Source organism: Quercus lobata, chromosome 8 (assembly GCF_001633185.2).
Source record: "Quercus lobata isolate SW786 chromosome 8, ValleyOak3.0 Primary Assembly, whole genome shotgun sequence".
Lineage (NCBI taxonomy): Eukaryota > Viridiplantae > Streptophyta > Magnoliopsida > Fagales > Fagaceae > Quercus > Quercus lobata.
In genome coordinates this window covers 33,954,280-33,980,713 of record NC_044911.1, presented here as the reverse complement: position 1 = coordinate 33,980,713, position 26,434 = coordinate 33,954,280, and the positions used below count along the sequence as shown (strand labels likewise).

General features: G+C 33.4%; 2 protein-coding genes and 1 pseudogene across 2 annotated transcripts; 1 reads left to right on the top strand and 2 right to left on the bottom strand.

Annotated features, from left to right (window-relative positions):
- Nucleotides 1–591: 591 nt before the first annotated feature.
- On the top strand, nt 592–5,036 carry LOC115957651 (transcription factor ILR3-like). Its single transcript, XM_031075947.1, has 5 exons — nt 592–978; nt 2,396–2,458; nt 3,899–3,976; nt 4,057–4,219; nt 4,406–5,036. The coding sequence occupies exons 1-5, from the start codon at nt 830–832 to the stop codon at nt 4,670–4,672; spliced, it is 720 nt and encodes a 239-aa protein (XP_030931807.1). The 5' UTR covers nt 592–829; the 3' UTR covers nt 4,673–5,036.
- Nucleotides 5,037–5,450: 414 nt separating this feature from the next.
- On the bottom strand, nt 5,451–6,468 carry LOC115954605 (uclacyanin 1-like). Its single transcript, XM_031072510.1, has 2 exons — nt 6,176–6,468; nt 5,451–6,007 (listed from the first exon to the last, which is right to left on the bottom strand). Exons 1-2 carry the CDS (start codon nt 6,339–6,341, stop codon nt 5,553–5,555), a joined length of 621 nt encoding a protein of 206 aa, XP_030928370.1. The 5' UTR covers nt 6,342–6,468; the 3' UTR covers nt 5,451–5,552.
- A 9,395-nt stretch (nt 6,469–15,863) lies between these two features.
- Nucleotides 15,864–26,113, bottom strand: LOC115956769 (annotated as a pseudogene).
- Nucleotides 26,114–26,434: the final 321 nt, after the last annotated feature.

Sequence of the window (26,434 nt, the reverse complement as noted above, 5' to 3'; positions counted from 1 at the left end):
TTTGGGAGAAATAACTTCAGTTAAAACTTAGAATCAAAGTCAAACATCTTTTCCTCCGATCTTTTCTTCAATCTATGTTTTAAAATCTTAGGCGTGATTTTAGGTACCATCCGGCTGAATTCTAATTCACACAAACATAATTCAGCCAAAAAAAAAAAAAACATGAAATCATAAAAATATAAAATATACATTCAACCCTTTCTTTTTTGGATTTAAAGCTAAAAACATGCAAACATACACATGAATCTATCCGGACCCTCAAAGTTATTTCTATTTATGGGTTTTAACTAGTTCAATTAATAAATTTATTTATAGTCAAATAAAGGACCTTCATTCGAATTCTTGTAATATGAAAATTTAGTCAATATAGTATATTGTTAAATAATAAGAACAATTTTCATAAATTATGGAGTAGGACACTCCAACACATAGGTTCAAATATATGTTATTTACTTTACCAAAAAAAAAAAAAACCCTCTACCCAGCCCAAAAAATATTTATTTATTTAAAAAGTTAATATATACAATTTTTTTTTTTTAAATAATTAAAATGAGAACTTTAAATCACGATCTTAAACTTAAAAAAGTGATAGTTGCAATTTCAGTTAATTTCAAACAGTGCGGAATGGCGTTGACTATTTGAAGGTGGCGTGGGATACTCGGACAATGCCGAGTGCTGACATAACTTTCTCGCATTTTCTTCCATAGTCTTTGTCTTTCCATCCAATCAAACAGAACTTCCTCATTAATTTTCCCACTCAACTAATAGTACTAGTACCAAATTGGGGTATGTGCTCGTCGGCAATCTAAAATTTTCCCACTCACAAAAAATGGAAATTGACTCCTCAGAAAGCTCCAATTGGCTCTTTGACTATGGCTTTGTAGAACAAATCTCAGTTCCCGGCGACCCATTTCCGTCTTCCATCTCCGGTAGTCTCAGCTGGGCCCCACAACCCCTCAATTGTTCCTTCAATACCAGGTTGGGGTCTGTTTTGCTTAACTTAACTTCCCTGTTTGGTTACCGAGAAAGTGAAGGAAAACAAAAGGAGAAAGTAGGAACATTGAAGTTTTATTATGTCTTCCTTTTTCCTAGGTTGTATGCAATAAGGTCCAAACACGTGCTCTTTGCTGTTTTAAGACTAATATTTGGCAATAGTTTGTTTTGGTAAATAAATTATCTTTACTTTTAGTCAGCCTTGTTAGAACTTAGAATTGTGCTTGTTGAAATAATTATCTCATATGTGTCAGTTTAACGTGTTCATGAGTAATAAGTACATTAGTTGGACTGAAAACCAGTAGAGTTTACAACTTATGTTCAATTAATTTTCGCAAATTATGGTTTTAAGCTGTAAAAATATAAAAAATAATAATAATAAAAATAAAAATTTCCTGACTTTCCACAAGTGATGTGTACAAAAGTTGGAGAATTCTAGGAAGTTGCTGTTCTAGAATCTAGGTTATGGCTTCTCTAGAAAGATGTACGTCATTACGGTTGTGCTCTGATCAACTCTCAAGGTAACAATGATAGAGAATCTATAATATACTAGGATATGTATAATGATAAATCCATGTCAACAATACTTTCATAACAAATCCTAAGTGACAGGTCATTATTAGCTGAAAAAATATATATATTTATATATATTTAGTAGTGATTTCAAATTAAAATTAGTAACAACTTATCACTTAGAATTTGTTGTGAAAATTTTGTGGACGTAGTACTTTTCTATGAACTATTACCCTATAAAGGAAAGTGTCTTTAAACAAATATTGTAGAATTATTGAACTCTTGGGCGCTTTTGTTAATCTGATTTATTGCCTAATTAGTTGACTGAATATTGTGTAATTAATTACCATGTCATACCACTAATTTTAACTATGCAAGTCTTTTGCGATATTCCTTAACCATTCCCCAAGTCAAATTGAGTGCACCGGTAGCTCTTTTGCAAGTTGCAGATAAAATCATGTTGGGGGTTCTATTGCTCCCCATTTTCTGTGGTTTTTGTTTTCTGTTGTTGGTAGTAATAGATTGATGTTACTTCTGTAGCTTGACAGTTTGCTCAAGGTTTTAGATTTCTCCTCAAATTGGCGATATAAGATATTTCTTGATCAGTATGTAAAGCAATGTTTCCTCTGCTGTAGTCCTTTATGTTCAAAAGTTCTCTTTCTACTTGTTTGGGTGGATTGACAAAAACAATTCTTATCTTAAATGTAATATCATGTTTTCATTTTGAAGCCAAAAAAATAAAAGCACTCAAATGTCAGCTGTAGAAAAAAAAAGGAAGTTATATTATGTAATTCAGAATAGGAGCAATAGATCTTATACATATGTGTAGTAATGTTATCATGTTTCTCAGTTTTTCTTGATGTCCTGATCACATGCTATGTGTTCCCAGTGTGGAAGTGGATTGCTCATTTAGAGATTCAGATAGCCTCAAGGAAGTTGGTCATCGGAAACGGTAAATTTCTCCTTCCTTTTCTTGTGCAAGAAAGATAACGACATGTTTCCATGTATAAGGTATATGTATTCAATGATAGATTGTAATCTGGTGTTTTTACCACTCACAATGGATAGATAGATCTGTAACATTGTAAACTTACTTGTGTGTTAATTTTTGGCATCTAGTTGTCTTTTCTAATCCTAAATAGGTGAGATGACCAGTCTAGGATTCTTAAGGTCAAAGCACTATTACTGGTTTGTTGTAGATCTTGAAGGGGGAATGGGAATCTGTTGGGAGTGGTTCATTCATATGCAAAATTGCTATGCTTTATTATACAGGCAAGTTTTGCTCTGTATGAAGTTGAAGTGGAAATAGACCAAATTGAATTCTCTTGAGAAAACCTACTGCCAACATTTCTACACTCAACCAACAAGAGGTTCTCTCAATTGAGTAACTTAGCAAACATGAGAAAAATAGGAAGGTGTGAAAAGTACAGAGATGGGTGTCATTTTTAGTCTCAACTGTGTGTGTGGGTCATACTTTGACAACAACATACCAAAAACCAATAACATTTCGGCCATAATTTTCTATGTCATATTATAGATCTAGTGGGAATACAATCAATGACATGTTGATGATAATTCCACCCCCTCCTCCCCACTTCACCATAAAAAAAAATAATAATAAAAAAAAAATAAAAAAACTTTTACAAAAAAGTTGTGGGTTCTAGTTGTACAGATGGGTTCTATGGTGTGTTTCATGCAACCCTGATAAATTAACTTATTGAGTTTGGTTGGATTCCCTCCAATAATATGAAACTTAATTAGTCGTTCCAGATTTATGGGAATAGTTATTGGCTGCACTTGAGATTTCATAGTTGCTACTTCATCTACTGACAGACGGCTTGCTCTTATTCAATTATTGGGCTGACTTATTTTAATATACAATGCACACTGATATATACTTTCCAAAAAAGAAAAAAGGAAAAGGAACATGGTACAAGTTGTGTAAATTTTAAATCTTGAATTGGCAACCATGCCTTACATTTTAAATAGGTAGAGATGATCTTCTAGTGGATGCTCAAACCAATGGATCAGAGGAATATAATGACAAAAGGTTTGGGAAATGATATTCCTTTTGAATTCAAACACCAGCAAATGCAAATTGAGTTGCTCATATTCTATTATCCTAAACAATTTCTACAATTTTTTCCCCTTGAAAAATAAACTGCAATGCTGCTTCAACAAATAAAAGGCAATCACAAATATAAGCTTTGTATTATACACACACACACACAAGTATATATTACATTCAGTTGAGGTATGATGTGATTGCAAATAGTTGTGATTGAGACTTATTTTCTTTAAATAAATAATTTTTTTTAATGGTGACTCTCTCTCTCTCTCACACACACACACATATTATGTTTCCTAAATTTTTCTGCAAATTTTCTTATAGGTTGAGGCCTGAATCATGTATTGCATCTGCCTCAAAAGCATGCCGGGAGAAATTGCGAAGAGATTGGCTGAATGAGAGGCATGCTATTGTTCGTTATATTTTCTTATTGAGTGTTCTCCGCATTCTAATTCTCACATTAAATTTGGTGTGATTTCAAGGTTTCTAGAATTGGGTTCTATCCTGGAGCCTGGAAGGCCGCCTAAAACAGACAAGGCTGCCATTTTGGCTGATGCTATTCGAATGGTGACCCAGTTAAGAAGTAAAGCTCAGAAGCTGAAGGAATCAAATGAGGATTTGCAAGTGAAGATTAAAGAATTGAAGGTTGGATTATTTTGGAGTGGGATCTTTCTTTATCTTTTTGGAGGATTTACTTCATTTAAAAATTGCTCCGTCATCTGCATTTCATTTTATCAATTATCCTCCCTAGCTGCATACTCGTCACATATGTATGGGTAACTGGTTGCATTATGCATGGACATAACTTTTGCTTGCCCTTTTTCTGTGCAGGCTGAGAAGAATGAGCTTCGTGATGAGAAGCAGAGGCTCAAGGCAGACAAAGAGAAGTTGGAGCAGCAAGTCAAAGCAACGAGTACACCACAATGCTTCCTGGCTCATCCCACTGCAATGTCGACTGCATTTGCTGCCCAAGGGCAAGTTTCTAGCAACAAGTTGATACCTTTCATTGGTTACCCCAGTATTGCCATGTGGCAATTCATGCCACCTGCTGCAGTTGATACATCACTGGATCATGTACTACGCCCTCCAGTTGCTTAAAATTGAAGGCCTTCCATGGTTTGGCTCATAATACCATTTACCTGTAATGCTAGGATGCTTTTTTTTTTTTTTTTTTGGGGTTTTTGATTTCAATTGCTTGTGTGTTTTTAGTTTCATGTACTGTAAAGAAATATAATTTATTAGGAAGCAATCCCATTTTATTGCTTAGAGGAAAAGACATTTCATGTCATGAGTTAATCATATGGAACTCTTGGAGTGATCTCACATGTCCTAGTATAGTGCAATGTTGTATATACCATATTGGTACAGATTGGACATAGGAATGATATATTTTGGTTCCGATCTGTATCATTTTAGGATTATTGTATATATTCACAATATGGAGTCGATTTCTTTTGCATCACCTGTTGGTTTTTTACTAATCTAGTGCCTAAACTTGCAGCAGTTGAGCTTGTTGAGTAGCAGGTTATTAGTCAATCCATGGCAGTATAGTTGTTTATCTTTTAGCCTTTTGGTTCGGGTTTGGTGTAGGCTGGTTTAAACTTTAAACTTGGAGGTAGAGCATCATATATAATATATTGTAATTCTTCCAGTAGTGTGGAATATATTAATGAATCAGATAAAAATCTGCAACTACAGCTGTATTATTTGCCCGTATTTAATGTTATAGAAAATTCAGTCATGTCAAATTCTTCAAGGAAAAGTGTAGTTAGAGAGGGTTTTGCAGAGAGAGGATTTGTAGAAATATAAACGAACAAGAAATCCCAACATTAATTGCTAGATAGAGAATTAAAGGAGGCTCAACATTAATCGTGAGATGACATTATGCTTGTGCTATGAACTTGTTTCCAAAATGCGTCAACAGGTAAAATAATATTTGGCCACAATAAATATTCCTCACAAAGAAATAATCCAATGCTTAGTATGCCTGAAGCATTGTCATTACAAAGATTATCCCCATTGTGATGTTGACAAGAAAACCGCCTCTGTGAGCTGATGAGGAAGGTAGTTTTGCTGCAGTTGCAGATGGTGTTGGAGATGGTACAGTGGGAGTGGATTTTGGCGTTTGAGCTGGTGAGGAAGAATGACTTTCTGAAGCTGGAGTAGGAACCAATGGAGTCACCGATGAAGTTGGTGGTTTGCTTGAAGGGGATGCGGGTGGTGGGGCTGATGTTGCAAGAGTGTCTATTTGAACTTTCATTCCTTGGCTACAATGTCCACTTGTTCCACAGATGAAGTATTTCTTGCCTTGTGAAGAGAGTGGGATGCTGGTGGTGCCACCACTGTAAGATTGAATTGGGTTACTTGCCTGGCAAGAGTCATAGTCTGACTTTGAAACCTCAAGCACATCATGGTTTGGTGTGTACTGAAAAACTGTGAATACATTTAGTCAGCTTTAACTCTCTTTTCTCCATCAAGCTTAATCAAATTATTACAGGCTGGATAATGTGGTTTCGATAACATACACAATTATGAAAACCACAGCATAAATAGATCTCTAGTATATTGAAAGTGGCTCATTTATAAATACATGTTACTTACTCAGGTTATCTCCAACTAAAAATGATTGAGATGAAGCCCATGTTTGCAAGTCGGTGATTGTATCCCACCCGTTTGCGCCTCCGACTGTGTAATTTGCCCCCATACCTAAATTGATGAGCATGGCTAATATAGCCAAGCTCATTAATGTTGATCTCAGCATTGCCATTTCTGGAGCTTAGAAGTAGAAAATTGGAAAAGATGGCAAAATGATGAAAGTTAATCACAAAGAAACAATTGGATGGATTTCAGTTTGAGCTAGGAATTCTATATATAGAGGTGATATATAGGACGAGGAAGAGAGCCCTTTCACATTGAAGACATTGTTATTTTTTGGTCTACGGAGTCGGGAAGTCATGGAAAATAATTGGAAACGTAGAAAGTCAAAACTTCATGTTAGGGGATTTAATTATTCTTGCAATCCTCTCACAAAGGACAGGTCAGGGTTCGAGCATGTACAACCACATAGGCGAAAAGCTATTCATGTAGTGGTTATGGCAGCCATGTGATAGACATAGACCTGGCGTACCTAATCCCTGTATCCAACTCAGGATTGCAGGAAATATATAAAGAACTAAAGAAGACTATTGTGAAGCTCTAATTAAAATGGAGGCATGATTGGATCTCCATTAGCAATAAAAATGATTGTTTAAAGTACAATGATTAACTTCAAGGTCAATGAGCTCTTCCAGTTCAGATGGCATATTTTTCCTTGTGAAAGTAACGGCAAGGGTGTTATCTGAAAAAGCTTATTTAGACCCAAATTATTCAGTGGATTAAACAAGTTAAGCCAATTGACCAATTATGTAAATAAGATTACCAAAGGTTAATATTGAAATCTTGTATTCTTTAAGATGCATTTTGAACATTACAACTTAAAAACTTTTTTTTTTTTTTTGGTGAGAATGAAATACGTGCTGAACTATATTCATCAACGAGGAAAATCAGACAAAACAAAAGTGCTAACGTCCGGTGGAACAACCTCCATCTAGACAAGTAAAGGAAAGAAATGTCTAGCTTTCTGGGTTAAAGCATGTGCAACTGCATTGCTTTGCCGTACAACATGAGAGAAAGAAATACTCTTAAAAGAGTTTATAATAAATAGGATATCCTTGATAAGATGACCACCTAGTGAATTTTCATAACCACCATGCCTTAGAGATCTGATCACTGACTCCGAATCTCCCTCTAAGACAGATTTGTTGAAGCCCGTTTCAAGGGAGAATCACATAGCCCTCTTGGCAGCTAGTAGTTCCAGAATTTCAGCTGAAGGAGGTTTTTGAATCTTCTCAGACAGTGCCGCCATCACTTCACCCCTGGAATTACGAATAATTACACCAATTCCAGCCTCATCTCACTCATTAAACATCGCCCCATCAAAATTTACCTTCACTAGATCCGAGTTAGGAGGGCACCATCTCTTAATGACCTTCTGTTGAATGTTGGGGAAGCTTCTGTTCTGCTTAGCAAAATCCCAAACATAATCCTTAGCGAAACTTGAGATTTTTTTCCAGCGGTAACAAAGATTGTTGTAACCGGGTTTTGTTTTGATGATACCAAATGGACCATGTCATAGTTGCAAACAAGGCTACTAAGTGAGGTCGTTCTTGAATCAGCTTCAAGATATCAGAAAAAGAATCCGAGGTTATTCAAGACATATCCACCCAACCAAAGTCCGAATCCTAGATTGGAAGTATTTTCTCATAGCCCCACAATGCATGGAAAACATCCTCAGACTCCCTGGCACAGAGATGGCACACCGAATCCTGGAGAACCTTCCTCCATAGCAGGTTTTCCTTGGTTGGCAAAATGTTTGAACAAGCTTTCCAAATGAAGTGCTTTATCTTCCCTGGCATTTTTATCCTCCAAATGCTTTTCCAAAACCTTTTCTACTCATCCGATACCTGACCCCGATTATCATCCAAGTCTTGCCATTCACGTAAAATTCGGTAACCTAACTTAACTGAATAATTACCAGATTTTTCCATGGGCCAAATCAAAAGATCCTCTTGTGGGGTAGAGCAAAGAGGTAGAGCTTTGATGAGAGCAGCCTCGAGGGGGTAAAAGCAATGGTCAATCAAGTAGATATTCCACCAACCCGAAGCTTGATTAATCAAAGAACTTATTGTGGCGTCAGGGAATAGGATAGATTTATGGGTAGCAATTTTTCCATCTGTTGTGTTCACTAGCCAAGCATCCTGAAAAACTCGAATGGTCTCACCATCACCCACCCTCCACCTTGCTCCTCTCCTGATCAGGTTTCTTGACCAAAGAATGCTTTTCCAAGCAAAAGATTCGGAAGTCGATTTTGCTTCAAATATAGAACAATTTGGGAAGTACTTCGCCTTAAAAACTCTATAAAATAGAAACTCCCTATCATGAATCAACCTCCAAACCTGTTTTGCCAACATAACTTCATTAAACTTGCAAAGATCTTGAAAGCCTAAACCACCCTCTATTTTTGATTGACACAAAACGTCCCACTTCTTCCAATGTATTTTTCTCAATAATGCACATCATATACTCAATAATCAAGATTACATTGTCATGAAATTTGTTAATCTGAATTCTAATAATATCAATATTTCAATACCAACCATATATGCATACGAAATTACAAACTAAAAAAAATAAATAAATAATTGTAACCAACTTAAGGTCAAATTACAAATTACAAAATGGATCTTCTACTTTGGCCAACAGCTTAAACTTTTGGCACTAGTGATTCTACATGGAAACTTTACTAGCAATTTTACATTTAGTCATTCGAAAATATTTTATCTGCTACTCATGAGTCATGACTCATATTTTAATGTTGAAAAGGTCAATATATATATTCTGTCGTTGTTACATATGCTTTGGATTTTAGTGAGCTTAAGGAAAGGCCTGGCACCCAGAGCTAACCACCACATGCATGCCATTTTATATCTCAAATGCATTAAGGATATTATTAAAATTAAAGATCTTGACATACTTAGAAATGTGTTTTGGGTACACATCCACAATTAAGTATATCAATATTTCAGGCACACGTTAGTTAGCACATGCGGGTAGGTTTGCAATGAGGATGATTTTCACTCAAGTATTGCAAAATGTATATGTATGTTTTCCAAATAATAACACCTGAAACTATGTCGCATGGCCTAGTCCTGACCCTATTAGATATATATGATTTATCCAGGCTGAATTTAACCAAACCGAGACAACATCCTCTTTAATATTAGTTGTCTTGCCTATTCAGTAAACAGGGCAGGTTCAATTTCTCCAATAGAGAATTAAAAAAAAAAGAAAGGGGGGGAATTCTTAAGTACTTTCAGAATATGTTGCATAAATAATGCTTTCTCCTCTCACATTCATTGTGGGCCTCACTATAAATTTAATAAGTGGACTCCACTATGAATGTGAGAGGAGGAAGCACCATTCAATTTCTCCAATAGACAAATAAAAAATGGAAAATTAATTCTTAAGTACTTCCAAAATATGGATAAATAGTGTTTCTTCCTCTCATATTCATAATGGACTCAACCATAAGAATTACTCATAAAAAAATAACAAAGTAACACATCTGTTATAAATAAAGCAAATTAAAATTCAAATAGATCATAAACAAACTTATTGCTAAGCAACTGTCTAATTGGATTAGGTAAAGGCCATGTGTGAATCTACAAATAATACCTCCAAGCTACAATTATGCAGGCCTGCATCAGCAAAAAAATTTATCTTGCTACCACACACTTATGCCACAACCTAATGTATATAATAAGTTACAATAACCCATAATACAAAATATATATATATATATATATATAGATAAATGGAATAACAAAAGAACACATAGAAATAGCAAGAAGGGGAGGTGAAAAGTGAACTCATTAATGATGGACTAGAACGTTGAAAATAAATAAGCAAGCTTTAGGATCAAAATTGACATGGAAATGTATACCGTAACACAAGCAACATCACAATAGTTTCTGAACCAAGCAAATCAAATTAAGCATCTTTCATTCATTCAAAATAGTCAAATAATTTTTATCAAAATTTTGACTCAGAAACAAAAGCCTTAAACCTTTACTCTGCTTTAAAACCTAGAAATTGATAGCAAGTTACCAATGTGACATAAGACTTCTGTGTCATTACTGAGCCCTGGAATCTGGATGTACCTTAACTCACTAGTCCTCAGATTATAGGAAAATAAACTTTCATTGTACTTCAATAGTATTTCACCAAGTCCCCATAGTCCTATAACTTCAATCAATGAATTATTTGGCATCCCCATTGGTGCATTAATATTAATCTTGTATTCCTTGATCCATTCTTTCTTTTCATATTCCTTCATTACCCAAATTTCGATGTGGGTATCAGATGACAGATCAACCACAGCCAAGTTTGCTCCTAGATCAAACAAATGACCAACCCAAATTTTTGGTAGAGAAATCAAGCCAAACTCCTCCTTCCCAACGTCAAAAGAAACAATCTTATCCTTTAAAGCATCATGAGAGTTAACAAGCCAATGAAGAGCTCCACATGCAAATATAGGCTTTCCAATTAAAGGGAAAGGAGGACCTTTGCTAATAGTTCTCCATGAACTTGTACCAAGAGTGTATACTTGAGCACCCAAATTGTAGTCTGGATTTTCATAACCACCTTCCCGGAAGAAAACACTAACAATCTTGTACTTGTTGGTTAAACAATCAAACCCTAATCCATATTTTCTCTTGCCTAATGGAGGAGAGGATGTAGATGGTGGTAGTGCTAGAACTTCTTGCCTAAGAGGATTAAACAAAACCAAAACACAATCATCACAACGTTTTGTAAAACAAAGCAAACCATTGCAACAACCCTCTAAGAAATATGCTTTTGAATTTGCAAACTTTGGGACTAAATTCACGTTAGCCTTCAAGAAGACCCCAGCTTCTGTAAACGTTACATCTGGCGTGTGATGATGATCAAGAAGTAAGATTTTGGGTTCTTGAACACATCGAGTTAGGTGCATGTAAGCAAGACATGGATCATCAATGATATTGGACCATAGTGGAGAGACACACTTGAATCGAAAAAGTGACTTGATGGGTAGTCGTGAAAAGATGTCAAAGAGGATATCTGAAGGGAATTGCGCCATTCTTGTTTAATGAATCGGCTTGCTGGAGTACTTTTATCCCTAACATCTCTTCAATTGCTTGAAAAATACAGCCATGGTAAACTCGGTAAACCTTCACCAGAGGAGAAAAAAAATACTAATTATATTGCCATAAAAAAAAAAATATATCAATTCGTTGTCCACACTCAATGCGTAAGCCATGGAAACCTAGTAAGTCTTGGCCGGTAATTAAGTTAATTCCCAGCAGAGTACTAGGGTCTAGGAAACATCTATAGAAATCTCCTTGAAGTCAACTACTAACTTATTGTTATATTCATTTATGGTGACGTGGTGGCCGAGAAAAAGTCTTTGAGACTAGGAAACATTAACACAAATCTCCTTGAAGCCAACTATTATTAGAAAAATGGTATATATTGATTTGTTTTTATTTTTTCTAATTATTTAATTCGATAATTATGGTAATTATTAATACACCTATTTTTTGATATGAAATATAATAATTACAATAGTTGTTAATATTTTTTTATTTTTTGTCTAAATATTAATAAATTTAATAATTATAGTATCAAACTAAACTATACAATTTTTTTTTTTTAAGAATACTAAAGTAGTTTAACACACACACTAAGAGAGAGGAAAATGTCTTAAAGAAACTATACTTCTTATTACCCTTATTTCTTCTTAAACTATGAGAATGAATACTTACCCCACTAAAATATTACTCAAGTCTTATAAAAAATAAAAAAATAAAATAAAAACTATTACTATGGTAACTTTTTGTGTGTTGCACATTTGCACTAAAGTTTATTTAAACATTAGTTATATACTTTAGGGCGGTAGAAGGTAGAGAATGCAATGCAAGAACTAATGTGAAGTGTTGAGACACGTGAGTATGTTAAGAGATTAAAAATGAGGCAATATGGTCTTTTCATATGGTGCTCAAAAAAAAAAAAAAATTTATGCAAAAGTCATGTGAGTTACAAGTGAGTGTAAAATAACCTCAAAGTTAACAGTTAAATAAACTCTACTATAGGATGCAAAGTGTTAAACATATAATAGTTTAGTGGGGTAAATGTTTATTCTCATAGTTTAGGGGCAAGTGTAATTTTTCTAAAATCTAAAAAGGTCATTAAGATAGTTATTAATGGTGGTGAAATTCTAATAAAGGGTTTACACCTCCCCCCACACACACACACACACATATATATATATATAATGACATACAAAATTGTGAAACTTATACAAAGTCAATCAAAAGTCAAATGTTTTCAATTATAGTGATGGTAAAATCTTCTAGATGTCAATTATAAATATATTATAGAAAAAACTCCTCTTAATTTTTTTTAAATTAAAATCATTCTGCCAAGAGTCTTATAGCATCATTGGCACTTTTCCATGTGCAAAGTATTTTGGGGTCTAGGTAAGAAAAGGGTTCAACTTGCGACTTGTGAAGGGTTAGCAGAATATTATAACTAAAAATAATAATTAAAAAAAAATTATATCCTTCCATTTAAGATGTTATTTTCTATGATGTCTATGGCCGGGGTATGGCTACTAGGGAAAAGTAGCTAGGAGCCTAGGACTTGTATTCTTTAACGAGTACACACACACACACACACACACAAAAACTAGTATTCGAATATTATGATTAATTAAAAAAATTATATATATATATAAATAAATAAATAAAATATTATTTAATGTAAATAAAAATAAATTTTTCCTAATATCATTATTACAACTTGTAATACACAACAAATTATTTATTTTAAGAATAATATTAGAGATACGAACTATTTTACAGAGTGTTGATGTGGTGAATGATTATTGATATTTGAAAATATAATATTAATTGTGGGTCTAGATGAAAAACCAATAAGAGATTGACTACATCAACATTTTGTAAAAATGTTGTAAAATAGTTTATGCCTATAGCATTACTCTTATTTTAAACTACTTTAAACTTTTGGTTATAATATTTTAAATTCCTTAAAATTTAAGCATCCATTTGGAATGAGCTAAAAAATTCATATTATCTATACTTTTAGCTTATTTTTGCTACAATTCAAGGGTCTTATTGCACTTTTTGATACTATTCATAAGTCTTACTATACTATTCAGCTTATTTTTTTAACAATTTTTTACACTTTCAATAAAAAGTTTTCAACTTTAGCTAAATAAGTTGTTCCTAAACGGATACTAAGTATCAGAATTTTACCTAAAGTAAATTTATTTAACCCTTAATAGGTCACTTGATATTTTAATAATAAATTTTAATGTAAATAAAACTATCTTAATAATTAATGAGGGTATTCACTTGCCATAGGGAGAAAATATCTATTTAAAGCAACCACAACCCAACAATATTTAATATATATGGCATGCTCCAATTCGGTCATGCGTGTGTCAAGTTGAACCCTTCAATTCTCTTTAAGGTTAACCTAATTATGAATATCAGTGGCGACGCCACATTATGCTCAGTGTGTTCCCAGAAACACCCTGACTTGAAATTTTTTTTTTTATATATAATAATTAAAAAAAATTTTATTTGTTTATTGACGCAGATTGGTTAAGAAAGAATAAAATATTTTAATATTTTATGTTGTTTTCTTTTTCCTTGTTGAATTAGGATTTTAATTGTTTTTCTTTTCCTAATTAAATTGTTTTTCCTTTCTCAAGTAGAAGTAGAAGTAGGTTTATTATTTCTTTTCCTAAAAGGAGTAGGAGAAATTATATTCCTATAAACACTCTATATAGAGGGGTTGATTATATGGTTATGCGTTGATTAAGTTTGTTAGAGATGTTTTCTCTACTATTTTACCTACTAGCCTAGTGTTCTTGTGGAACTTAGATTTCGTGGAAGAGTTGTAATAATTGTGTGTTACAGATTCTACTACTACATGCCTACGCTGCATCAGTTGGTATCAGAGTCAGGTTAGGTTCCTACCATGGCACAAAGAGGAGCATGTGGGGGAAGACCTGTTGCCATAGATGACGTGTATGAACGCGATGAGATTGCACGCGATGCACAATTATAGGCGTTCTTTCAACGAACAGAGGAGTGGTTTGATGCGCTTTCAAAGCAGCTCACCGCCTTAGCCGTTGAAAACCGACCTCAAAATTGCCATCCAAATCCATGTTATGTGGAGGAGGAGTATTTTGATGTCGAGGAGGAGGACTACGATATCAAAAAGGAGAATGAATACATTGAAAGAGTCTGTGTAGTAAATTGGGATTCTCCACCAATTTATGATGACTATCTTGAAGATTATAGTCAAGGAGACAAGATTGAGCTTGATGAAAATAAAGTCATATACATACGAGGTGAGCCAATAACTCACACCGTTGATGAGACTTTCAACATTAAAAAACAAAAGGTTATTGATTTTACTGATTACAATCATAGGTTGGTACAATTGGTTTGTTCAATAGTAGACAAGTTCTCAATTGATGAACAAAGTTTCAATCTACTAAAGCTTGAACTTGAACACATTAGACACTATGATTTCATTGGGGTTGATGAGCTTCTCTCAAATTTTTTTGGTAATACAATAAACATCAATTTGGAAAGATTAATGGAAATCGTTATTGATCCCTTCTGAGTGGATTTTATTGAACAAGAATTGATAGAGGTCAACAAGAGGCGTGAACAAGTGATTTTAAGTAATCTTTGTGGAGGAGGCAATATGAAGTTTATGGATGTGTGCATGGATTCTTTTTTAGTACTTACTTCTTATATCCTACCGTGGCAAGAGAGGTCAAGAATAAACCATACATCAAGATTTATAATGAGTGAGAAAAGATTGATAAGTAGCATATTGATTTGTCTTGTTTTGCATAGAAGAATAAGATGGAAAGGATTATTCGGGGTTCCAATTGATCATGGAAGATTGGCACAAAACTCGAGGATGAGTTTTCTCCAACCCCGAAAGAATGATGCAGATTGATTAAGGAAGAATAAAATATTTTAATATTTTATGTTGTTTTCTTTTTCCTTAATGATTTAGGATTTTAATTGTTTTTCTTTTCCTAATTAAATTGTTTTTCCTTTCTCAAGTAGAAGTAGAAGTAGGTTTATTAATTTTTTTCCTAAAAGTAGTAGGAGAAATTCTATTCCTATAAATACTATTTATAAAGGGGTTGATTATATGGTTATGCGTTGATTAATAAAAATTTATTTAATAATTTAATTAACCAATACATTATAAAAGACAAAAAAATTAAATTATGTTAGGCTAAACAACAATTAATAATTTTGTAATTAATGAAACAATAATATAACAAATTATAATTTATAAAAGACAAAAAAATTAATGAAACAACTAAACAACAATACATTTGGGAAAAATTCCTGGAACCTCCCTAGGGAAAATTATGCTTCTTAAGGAACACCCTAGGAAAAATTCCTGGAGTCACCACTGATGAATGTAATAGAGAAAATCCATGATCTACTTACAATATTCTGCAGATCAATACCTAACTTGAGGTCTAATTAGTTCTAGACCAAGAAAAGGACCAGCACTGAATTGCTAGCTCCAACAGTTCAATTATATATATGGTACAAAGTCTTAAACAACAGTGCCCAATATTTTGCTAGCGGGGATCTAAATCATTTATTGTAACCTCATTAATAGATTTCTGTGATGGTTCTGGTTTGGATTCAAATTGTTGAGATGATGCTCCAGCATCTTCTGTCACCAAGTCTGATTCAGGATTTTCCCTAGTGACCAAAAATGCTGGTCTTGAGGGTATTTGGGATGTTATAGTACTATGGGCACTAAGCATCATTACAATCTGTGACATTGTAGGTCTATTAGCAGCAGCTTCTTGGATACATAGCAATCCAATATGGATGCACTTCATAACTTCATATCTTGGACACTGATCACCCAAGCTTGGATCCAACAGCTCCAAAGCCATTCCATTGCCCCAATGTTGCCATACCTGTAACAAGTTGAATTCAAATCAATCTTGAGCTGCTAATTAAAAATTATGCACAGAAGAGAATACTCATACAGCTAACTTACATAGGATTGAAGATTCACTGAATTGCAGAGCTTTTTCGACCAGCTACAATTTCTAAAACTAAGATACCAAAGCCATAGACATCAGATTTAGCTGAAAATTTCCCATTCTTAGCATACTCTGGTGCCATGTATCTGCTTCATTCCACCAACAAACAAGAAAAGTTGGTAAGTCTTTTACAAGAAAAGTGCCTTTTAGAATCATACAACACAAACATCATGCAGACGTGAGCATTCACACATGTCATCACTTGGTACACAGACTAATTCAGTATCTGAAAGTTACATATAATGTTTGCAAATATATTAAGAATGAAAACTGTCCAAGAACGGGGAAGTTCTTACTAAGTGCCAGCAATCTGATTTGTATTGCCTTGAGTTTGGCTTCGATCGAATAATTTTGCCAAAGCAAAATCAGAAATTTTGGGATTCATATTTTCATCTAACAGGATGTTACTGGTTTTCAAATCCCTATGAATAATCCTGAGCTGAGAATCTTCATGCAGATAAAGTAGTCCTCGAGCAATTCCAATAATTATTTTGTACCGCTTTTCCCATTCCAAACTAAATTGTTTTCTTTGATCTGCAGCAACATCCAAGCATCAGATCAATAGATTGTTATCAGTGTAAAAGAAAAAAAATGGTTTAGCAAGGCTAACAAGAAAAGGATAATTAGAACATGAACTATTAAGTGCAAAAAGATAACCAATTGATGAGGAGAATTTCCTTTGAACAAAAATTTCCTCCACAATGTACATGGATGTAGCATTTAGCTGAAAGTTGGTTAAAATATGATTGGACTTAAAAAAAGTGAGGCTTTAAAAGCTAAAAAGCTAAAAGAAAAAGTTGTTGCCAAAACGACAAGGGTTACATCCCAGTTGCTATTAGACTAGTTTTCTGCAACTAAAATTATGTTATTATAGTGACCACAATTTCATGATTATATATCCACAGAGTATATGCTAGTCAAACAATGGAGACAAAATAACAAGAAAAACATGAAATTATTCATATCAAACAAAATTTTGTCCAAGCTCCCATTAGGTAGGTATTCATGAACAAGTAGCTTCTCTTCATCTTCTAAGCAGAAGCCTAACAGCCTTACCAGATTCCAATGCAACAATTTGGCAACCAACACTACTTCCGTTTTAAGTTCTTCTAGACCTTGCCCTGAGCTCCTTGATAGCCTTTTAACAGCTTTTTCTCTTCCATCTAAGAGTTTACCCTGGTGTATACAGACAGTGCATTCAATCTACAAGATAGAAATGGGAAAAGATAGCATATGCATTGTAGATAACCAAGTACCTTGTAAACAGGACCAAAACCACCTTCTCCAAGTTTATTTTCCTCAGAGAAATTTCTTGTTGCAACTTTAAGTGTACTTAGACCCATCAAAAGCGATTCACTGCTCTTATCTCCACCTTCATGAATACTCTCTATTTGACAATACAATATAAAACTTATATGAATTCAGATAGCAGAAAGCTTAATTTAGAAACTCGCTTATGTAAGGTATACTAAAAGTGTTCCTAATATCATGTAATGTTCTAAGGAATAAATTTTTATTACATCAAAGTTTATTGATAAGACGAGAAGAGTGAAATTTAAATTTTACAGCTAACAATTTGATTGAATGCTGCTAGAGATATAACGTGATTTACCAACTCTTTTTCTTGTGGTTCTTCTCCATAAGAAGTAGCCGAAGATTATAGATATCACAACCAATGCAACAGCTAATGGGATGACCAAAACAAAAATTTCTGAGTTGTTCTTCTTTCCTGCTCACATACGCATGAAATAGTTTCATCATTCATGCAACAAGAAATATACTAAATTAACACAAAAGGTGATAAATTTGTTTTCACACTCCGGATCAATGAGATACTTGTTGGTAAATCCTCAAGAGATTTGAAATTAATGAGCAAAAAACACACCAGCATGATTACTTGTTGTCTTACTAGTTCCAGTTGTAGTTACATTGTTCTCTGGCGTAGTTCTAGTAGTAGTTGGATTGTTCTCAGGCAATGAAGGGGATGAAAAAGATTTAGATGATACTTCAGGTGGAGGAGGTGGTAATGGTGAGAGAAAGAACGAATATATCTCAAAACGAAGATTGCAACTCGGAGTGTATATACGACTGCCTACTTTTTTATCACAGCATTTAGGAATATAACTGATAAGCCCTTGCAAGCAAATCAAGCAGCGGTTATCTAACAAGTCTCTGGTGCACTGTGCCATAGCATAGATATTTACGTAAACAGTGTAGCCTATGACCCCATTAGCAAACTTTGAAGGACTGGCTGCAGCATCAGATGAAATATTTTGCGGCAAAGGTTCCAACTTTTGCTTAAAAAGAAGCATGTCAGTTGCATCATTCACATTAACTGCTCTCCATATTGGAGCACTATTGACAGTCGAGAAAAAACCCGTCCGAGTACTGTAATGAGCAATTATTAAAACCTATGGCAGCTTCCTTCTCATTATAACAGTTGCTCCTGATCTCTGTTGCTGCAGTGTATGCACAAGTTTGGCAATCCTTGTTGGAGAGATCACCTATGCACTGTATTAAGCCATAAACTGCATCAAGGTTCTGACCCACACTAGTGATATAGAATCCATTTATAGAAGAATTGGCAACAAGAAATGTAAGAGTAAGGTTAAGGTTTTGCTCATAGACACTCCCCGAGGTGTAATTATTAGCAGTATTACAGTTGACATACGCATAATTTTGAGCTGCATTGGTGGAACATAAATAAAGAAGACATGAAAATAAAATCAAATGTTCAACATCTACTGCAAAATATCGCATTATATAAGTTGGGAAGGAGACTTGGTGAAGTAGAAGAGACAGTGAAGGAAGAAAAATGTGTGGTGTGATAGCAAGTTAGCAGTATGACATGAACAAACTGTGCCTCTCTCTCATACTTTATAGCTAAGAAGATTCATAAACATCCATGGTCTATTATTTAATATGAATTTCATATGTAAAATATATAAAGATCACAAGGTTCAGACAATCTGACCGAGCTAAATTTTTCTCGAATATGACATGTTAGAACTTAGTTTTGGACCTTTTGGCAACCCAGCTATGATCATGTCTCTATTAACCATTATATTAATCCTCATCTAATATATATTACTTATTCCCCCCTGAATATTCATGCAAATCCATTCATAAGATCCAAATGAGTCAAATCAATGTAAAGAAGAAGAACCCACTCAATACTCTACAAAATTACAATTATAATCTTACGTGCCATGTTGAAGTCATTCTAGTAAAACAGGCAACAAATTTAATAGTCAGAGCAAAGACTAGGAAAAAACTCACTTCTCGCTAAAATATAAACATCTGCTAGAGACAACCTTAAAATCACTGTTATGGCGGCCGGCCTAATCCACTAACAATTAGGTACTGATTATATACAGTCAGTGGTAATTCTGTTGGAAAATTTTCGGAAATAATGAAAGAACAAAATAGGCTAAGAAGCACAAAATGATTGTTTTCTTTAAAATAATATTTTTCTGACTCAAATGAGTTTTTTTAAAGGGTTATAGACGAGGATAAAAGTTATTATACACTTTTTCTGAACTCAACTCGTGAGTTAAAGTCACGATTTTAACTAGAAATTATATTTTAAGCTCACGATTTCAGTTAAAAAAGTTTGTAGCAGTTTGTATGTAACAACAGAGTGTGTATAACAAACACTAATGCTACCCTACAGACAAATCATACTGATCAGTGTGAATTTGTGATTGATACAATTCTTAAGTATGGTTAAGCCGAGCAAGGAAAATGGGGAAGACTGGAAATTAAACGAGCTCTATGGGTTCGTCAGCCGCAGGAACCAAACCAGGCTAGAAAAATGTTGGGCTTTGTAACTCAATAAAAAAATATTGGTCCAAATTTCACTAATTTGATGAATAAGACATTATAAATATGTGTGTATATATATATATATATATATATATATATATATGTGTGTGTGTGTGTGTGTGATTATGTGTATATAGACATATAATAATAATAAATAAATAACAAAAAACACAGAGCTAGCCAGGAAACTAACAATATTATGGTTTCTAGGAGTTGACCGTTTCCTGGCTAGCTCTCATATATTAATATATATATATATATATATATATATATATATTATATCTAACAGCTGAAGTGTAGCATTTATTGTTGCTACACTCTAGTTGAGTCACATCAACGTCCACATCATTATCTTTTTTATTTTCAATTTTCCTTTTTTATTTTTTTTGAGAAAACGTTCTATCAGGCTGTGGCGTAAAAACAATGTTTTACCCCAGCCAATAGACTCCTGCCACGTGGACAATATTAAGTTCTCACTTAAACCCCTCTCCAAACAGACTCCAAACAAAGAACAAAGAAAGAAAACCACAGAGCTCATGCCATTCACCTCTACTTCCTCTGCTTCCTTCACGCCAAACCTCCACCACCACACAAATCGCAGAAGCAGAACGATTTCAAAGAAGAAAGAGTTCTCGCCGTGCCCTCTGCTTCCTCCTCTGGGGTTGTGTCGTCCTTTGCTTGCCCAAACCTCCACCACACCACACACTAAAGCTCACCACCATAGAGGTCACTAGAGCTATGCGTGGAGCTTGGAAACATACCGAAGCCATCGTGGGTCATGATCTAAAGGTTTGTTTTTCATGATTTTCGCTTTTCCCCAATTTGGATTTCAAATTGGGTGTTCGGATTTTTTGTTTGCTTCATCAGAAAGTTTCAAATTTTGAGCATTTCCTTTTTGATGAGAACGTAGGGTGAGTGTATGTTCATATCTTGTATTGTTCTAACGAAAGATGTTGTGTTGGGTTTTGATATGATCTGGGGTTTGTTTGGTTTTTGAATTAGGGATGTTTGATTGATTTGATTAAGTTAGATTGACTGTTAGATAAATTGGCTTTAGATGTACAATGTGATGGGATTGAGTTTGGAAATGATAATTGAATACTAAATTGGAACTTGTTGTGTAGAAGTTGACAATTGTGTTGAAAGTTTCAAAGTTTGTTTTACTTTTTCACAAGTGGGTTTTTGTTGGGTTGCTATAACTGTATTATGATTATAAGATTAATATTGTGTTTTTTCTGATTTCTTTTGTTGTGGTTTGAACTGGATAAATTTTAGTTTTTGAAGTTTATGTTGGGTTGCTGGAGTTTTTCTTGTACATATATGCATATATGTGTATGGGTTTTACTTGGTGCAATTTTATGCTTATAACATTGATATAGTGCTTTTTTTTTTTTTCCTTTTATTGCAATTGAAATTGGGTAAATTTTTCCTTTGAAGTTACTATTGGGTTGGTGGAGTTTTTTTTTTTTTTTTTTTTTTGGGTATACATATGCATATGTGTATGTGTAAGCATGGCGGAGTTTGAGAATTGGGGGATTATTTTGGGTGTTATTTTGATGGCTTACAGATTAATATATATGTATCTATGATTGGTTTATTGAGAGAGTTGGAACTTGGGGACACCTTAGTGTGGATAATTAGTTGTAGAAGATTGATGTTATTAGAAATAAGCTGGGATGGAGAAGTTTGAAATGTTCTTTAGAGGAGTGAAGAAAGTCGAGGTTTTTGATTATTTGACATTCGATTAGGATCATTCAGTTTTGATATGTTGGAAATGTTCAATTTTTTATGTTTAGCATGTGACATGACTGAATGCTATTTTGGTGCCTTTTCTTGGTCTTTTCTTCTGTTGTTTTGCATGTTAAATTTGTCTCTTGGGCAATTGCCTAGTATTAGGTGAAATGGGCTCTTCTTGGGTCACATATTATTTGTCCATGAGAAGCATGCAATAGTAGCTGAAATGTGTATGCTCATCAATCTAGGTGATGTGCTTGTTAAGATTGAAAACTTTGGTAGACACTTAGATGTTTGTACTCTTTGTGTCTTTAATTTTAGATTAACTTCTATCCAGGACAAATGTTTCCAGAGCTGCCCTGCATTGTTTGCAATTTCATGATATATTTACTAACATAATGGTGTTGTCAAATAATCCTTTCTTCTTCTTTTTTGGGTAGGAACTAGACCTCATAAAATTGAAATAGAGGACAAAGATGAAAAGACCAGATTTGATAGTGACCGATACCAAACTGCTTTTTGTCGTTCGCATAAATGCGTGAGTTACTAGCTTTTGTGATTATTTTCTTCATGTTATCTACAATTAATTCTTTTTTTCCCACTCTGATGTCTCTATTTATTTCCCAGAAAGAAGGAAATGCATCCAAGGAGGGCACGCATTCAACTTGTATACCGTTAGATGTTACATGCATTCAATTGCACTTGGATACATGCATGGATTCACTTTAGGGTAGAAGTTACGACCTTTTTTTTAAGCTTTAAGCTTTCCATAGGCTATTCCTAGATTTATATATGGATTTGTTTTTGTTAGGTTGTACTTGAAGAGATAATAATAGTACTGGACAGTAGATTTTCAATTGTTGGTGAATGTGAATTGTACGTAGTTTCTAATAAATTGGTCTTCATACAGATACAATTAATTGCAAATGAAATGCATACATGGAGATCTGCAGAATTGCAGATATGAAGTTTTCCGAAAAAATGAAACTTAACCCCTTGTAGCTTTTGAAACTCCTTCAGCAAACCTATCTAGATTGAAGTCCCTTGCATCATCATCTCAAATTTATGTATTTTTTAGGCTTTAATGTGTTTTATGGTCCTGGATGGCCTTTGCATTGGGTTGAAATCCTTGGTTTTTTATTTGTTAAATATGTATCACTAATTGTGCACTTACTGCAACCGAAATTCGTTAAAATAAGCAAAATAAAAGACATTTTAACAATTTTTTTATAGAATCAAAATTACATGGATACTTGTTAATTTAGAAGTAATACTTCTATAATACAAGCCCACTAATACTTATGTACCATACAAACTAAAATTTGACATAATAACAACTCAATTTAGAATAAAAATTGAAATAAAACCCGTCACAAAAAAAATCTAGAATAAAACCTATCATGATTTAGAATACAAAAAGAGGATTATAAGATTACAAAGATATTTGAAATAAAACCTGTCACAATTAATTTTTTTTTTTTTTTTTTATAAAAGTTTCTAATTGAGAATACATTCACCTAAAATAAAACCTGTCACAATTTTTTCTATAAAAGTTTCTAATTGAGAATACATTCACCTGAAATAAAACCTGTCACAATTTTTTCTATAAAAGTTTCTAGAATACATTCACCTGAAATAAAACCTATCACGATTTTTTCTATAAAAGTTTCTAATTGAGAATACATTTACCTGAAATAAAACCTGTCACAATTTTTTTTTATAAGAGTTTCTAATTGAGAATACATTCACAATTTTTTCTATAAGAGTTTCTAATTAAGAATACATTCACCTGAAATAAAACCCGTTAAAATTTTTTTTATAAGAGTTTCTAATTGAGAATACATTCTCCTGAAATAAAACCTATCACAATTTTTTTTTATAAGAGTTTCTAATTGAGAATGCATTCACCTGAAATAAAACCTGTCACAATTCAATTCATAAAAGATCATATGATTGACCATACATTTTGAAATAAAATTTGTCACAATTCTTTTGGGAAATTTCTAATTGAGAATACATTCATCTAGAATAAAACCTGTCATAGTTCAATATAAAAAAATTTAAAAAAAAAAAAAAAAAAAAAAAAAGAGGACCCTACGTTGGGAATACAAAAAAAACGATGGTTCTATGTCTATCCACCACAATTTAAACATTATATAACCAAAAAATATTTGCTTCCCAATCCATTCTCTTGGACACAAAACTTGTTTGTACATCAACTTTCTAGGAATTGTTCTAATGGATCCTACATAAAAGAATGTACAACAAAATACAAAAAATAAAATTAGAATGAACACAGTTAAAAAAAATTCAATATATTCTAATTAAACGCTAAGTGGTCATACCATAAATGATGACTGGTTGGGAGTTATATGCATGGTAGATGATGATGTAGAAGGATATGTCACAGTTGGCAAAGAGTCCTAAAGATGATTGACAAATAAAAATAAAAAAAAGAATAAATAACAAAAACATCTATTACAGAACAATTTATACTAAGTAAAAAAATCAAATATATCATATACCTATACAAAACTTGTGGAGCACAATGTATTTGCTATGACTAATGGGTTCAACCTTGCCATCGAAGACTCCTAATAAAAAAGTAAAGGTTTATTTTGAAAATATCAACAAATGTATGTATTATCTTGAAAACTGAATATATTGTAATTAAATAACCTTTGTTTGACTTTGTTGTTGATGCACTGACTCCCAATGTGGTGGTCAAGCTTGTATTTGCAACATCCCTACAAGAAGTAATTTTATAAACCAAAAATTTAAATACTAAATTAATACTACAACTCAATAAGGTAATGTAATCACCTGGAATGTTTATGTGTTGGACAATTGGTTCTCACATGGCCCGTTTCTTTGCAAATACTACATTTTCTCTTCTTTATCAATTGTTTTCTTTTGGATGCTTTTGTCTCAAAGTTTTAGGCTTTCCCTTTGATGGAACATGTGGAGGGTCTTACAAAGTAATTGGAAGATTTCATAATACTTGATTGTTTAATGTAGTATTATCAGGACTTCCTAAATCATCAACATCATGAACATCTTGCATGGCTAGAAGCTCCTCATGAACTTTTCGTAAAGTTTGTCGAAGATGCTTATATTACTTCTCTGATTGTGACCCTACCTTTGCAACTTCCAAAAATTAAAGCATCAAAATATTTCTCATCATGGTAGAAGAAACTTGAGGCTCCACCTATACGACATCACTAGATATGTCATGTATAATATGCTTCTTGGCATTAATTGTCCATCTTTCTAAAATATAATGTGATGGAAGAAAGTGCACAAGAGATTTATTCACAAAAACAACTAGGATATGCCTACAAATAATACCAATAAACTCAAACATATGGCATGTACAAATAGCTTTTGTCTCAACAATATCAAGAGACACTTAATAAAATGGACTCTCTCCCATGAGCTACCACCTTATATATCTTCTTCACTCCTTCTTCATGATATTTGGATGGCTTGTATTTTTTACTACAAAATAACTCTTCTTGAAATTTCATAAACATCTTTCTTGTATAAACTTTTGCTGCCTCTACTTCCAGCTTATAACATGTTTTCAAGATTGGCACTGAATTTTTGGCCTTTACATCTTGTACTTTCTCTTTAAGATAACATGCATTCAAAGTTAGCTCATATTGATATACAAAATCACTTATCGTTGTACTCGAACGAACATAATCTTTAAAAAATTTATTCATGCTTTCACTCCTTTGAGTTGTAGATATCTCGGCACAAAATGAGTTTCATAAGTAAGCTGGAACCCATCTTTCACGCCGCATATAAAGATTTCTCAACCAATCATTATCCCCCAATCCATATTTCTCCATAATCTTACTCTATTCTAACTCAAACTCTTCAATAGTGATTGTATCATGAATGCAATGGTAAAATTCTTCTTGAAAATGTGGATATTTATTATATACATGCGACAACTGTTCTAGAACTTTCTGTAAAAGATGCCACATACACAATCTATGAGTTACATTTGGCAATACATCTGCAATTGCCTTAGCCATAGCCTTATCATCATCTGTTATAATTGTAGGAGGATTTCCAAGCATTACATTAAGCCAAGTCTTCAACAACCATGTATAAGATTCTGCTGTTTCACTGACAAGCAGAGCACCTCCAAACATCACAAATTGATGATGGTGGTTAACCCCTGTGAAAGGCACAAAAGACATCTTATAATGATTTGTTTGGTATGTAGCGTCCAAGGTAACGACATCTCCAAAATATTGGTATGCCATTCTTGACCTAGCATCTGCCCAAAAGAAATTACCCATACACCCTATTCATCAACTTCAATTGCATAAACAAAACCTGGATTTTTACATTGACTCTCAATAAAATATTTGTACATTCCTTGAGCATCTCCATCTTGAAGCAACTTTCTTCTTTTACTATCCAAATAATTTTGAATATCAACTAGAATACATCCAACATTATAATCACCACCAGATTCTTTACTTAACATAGACATTATCTTGCTTGGGGCTATACCT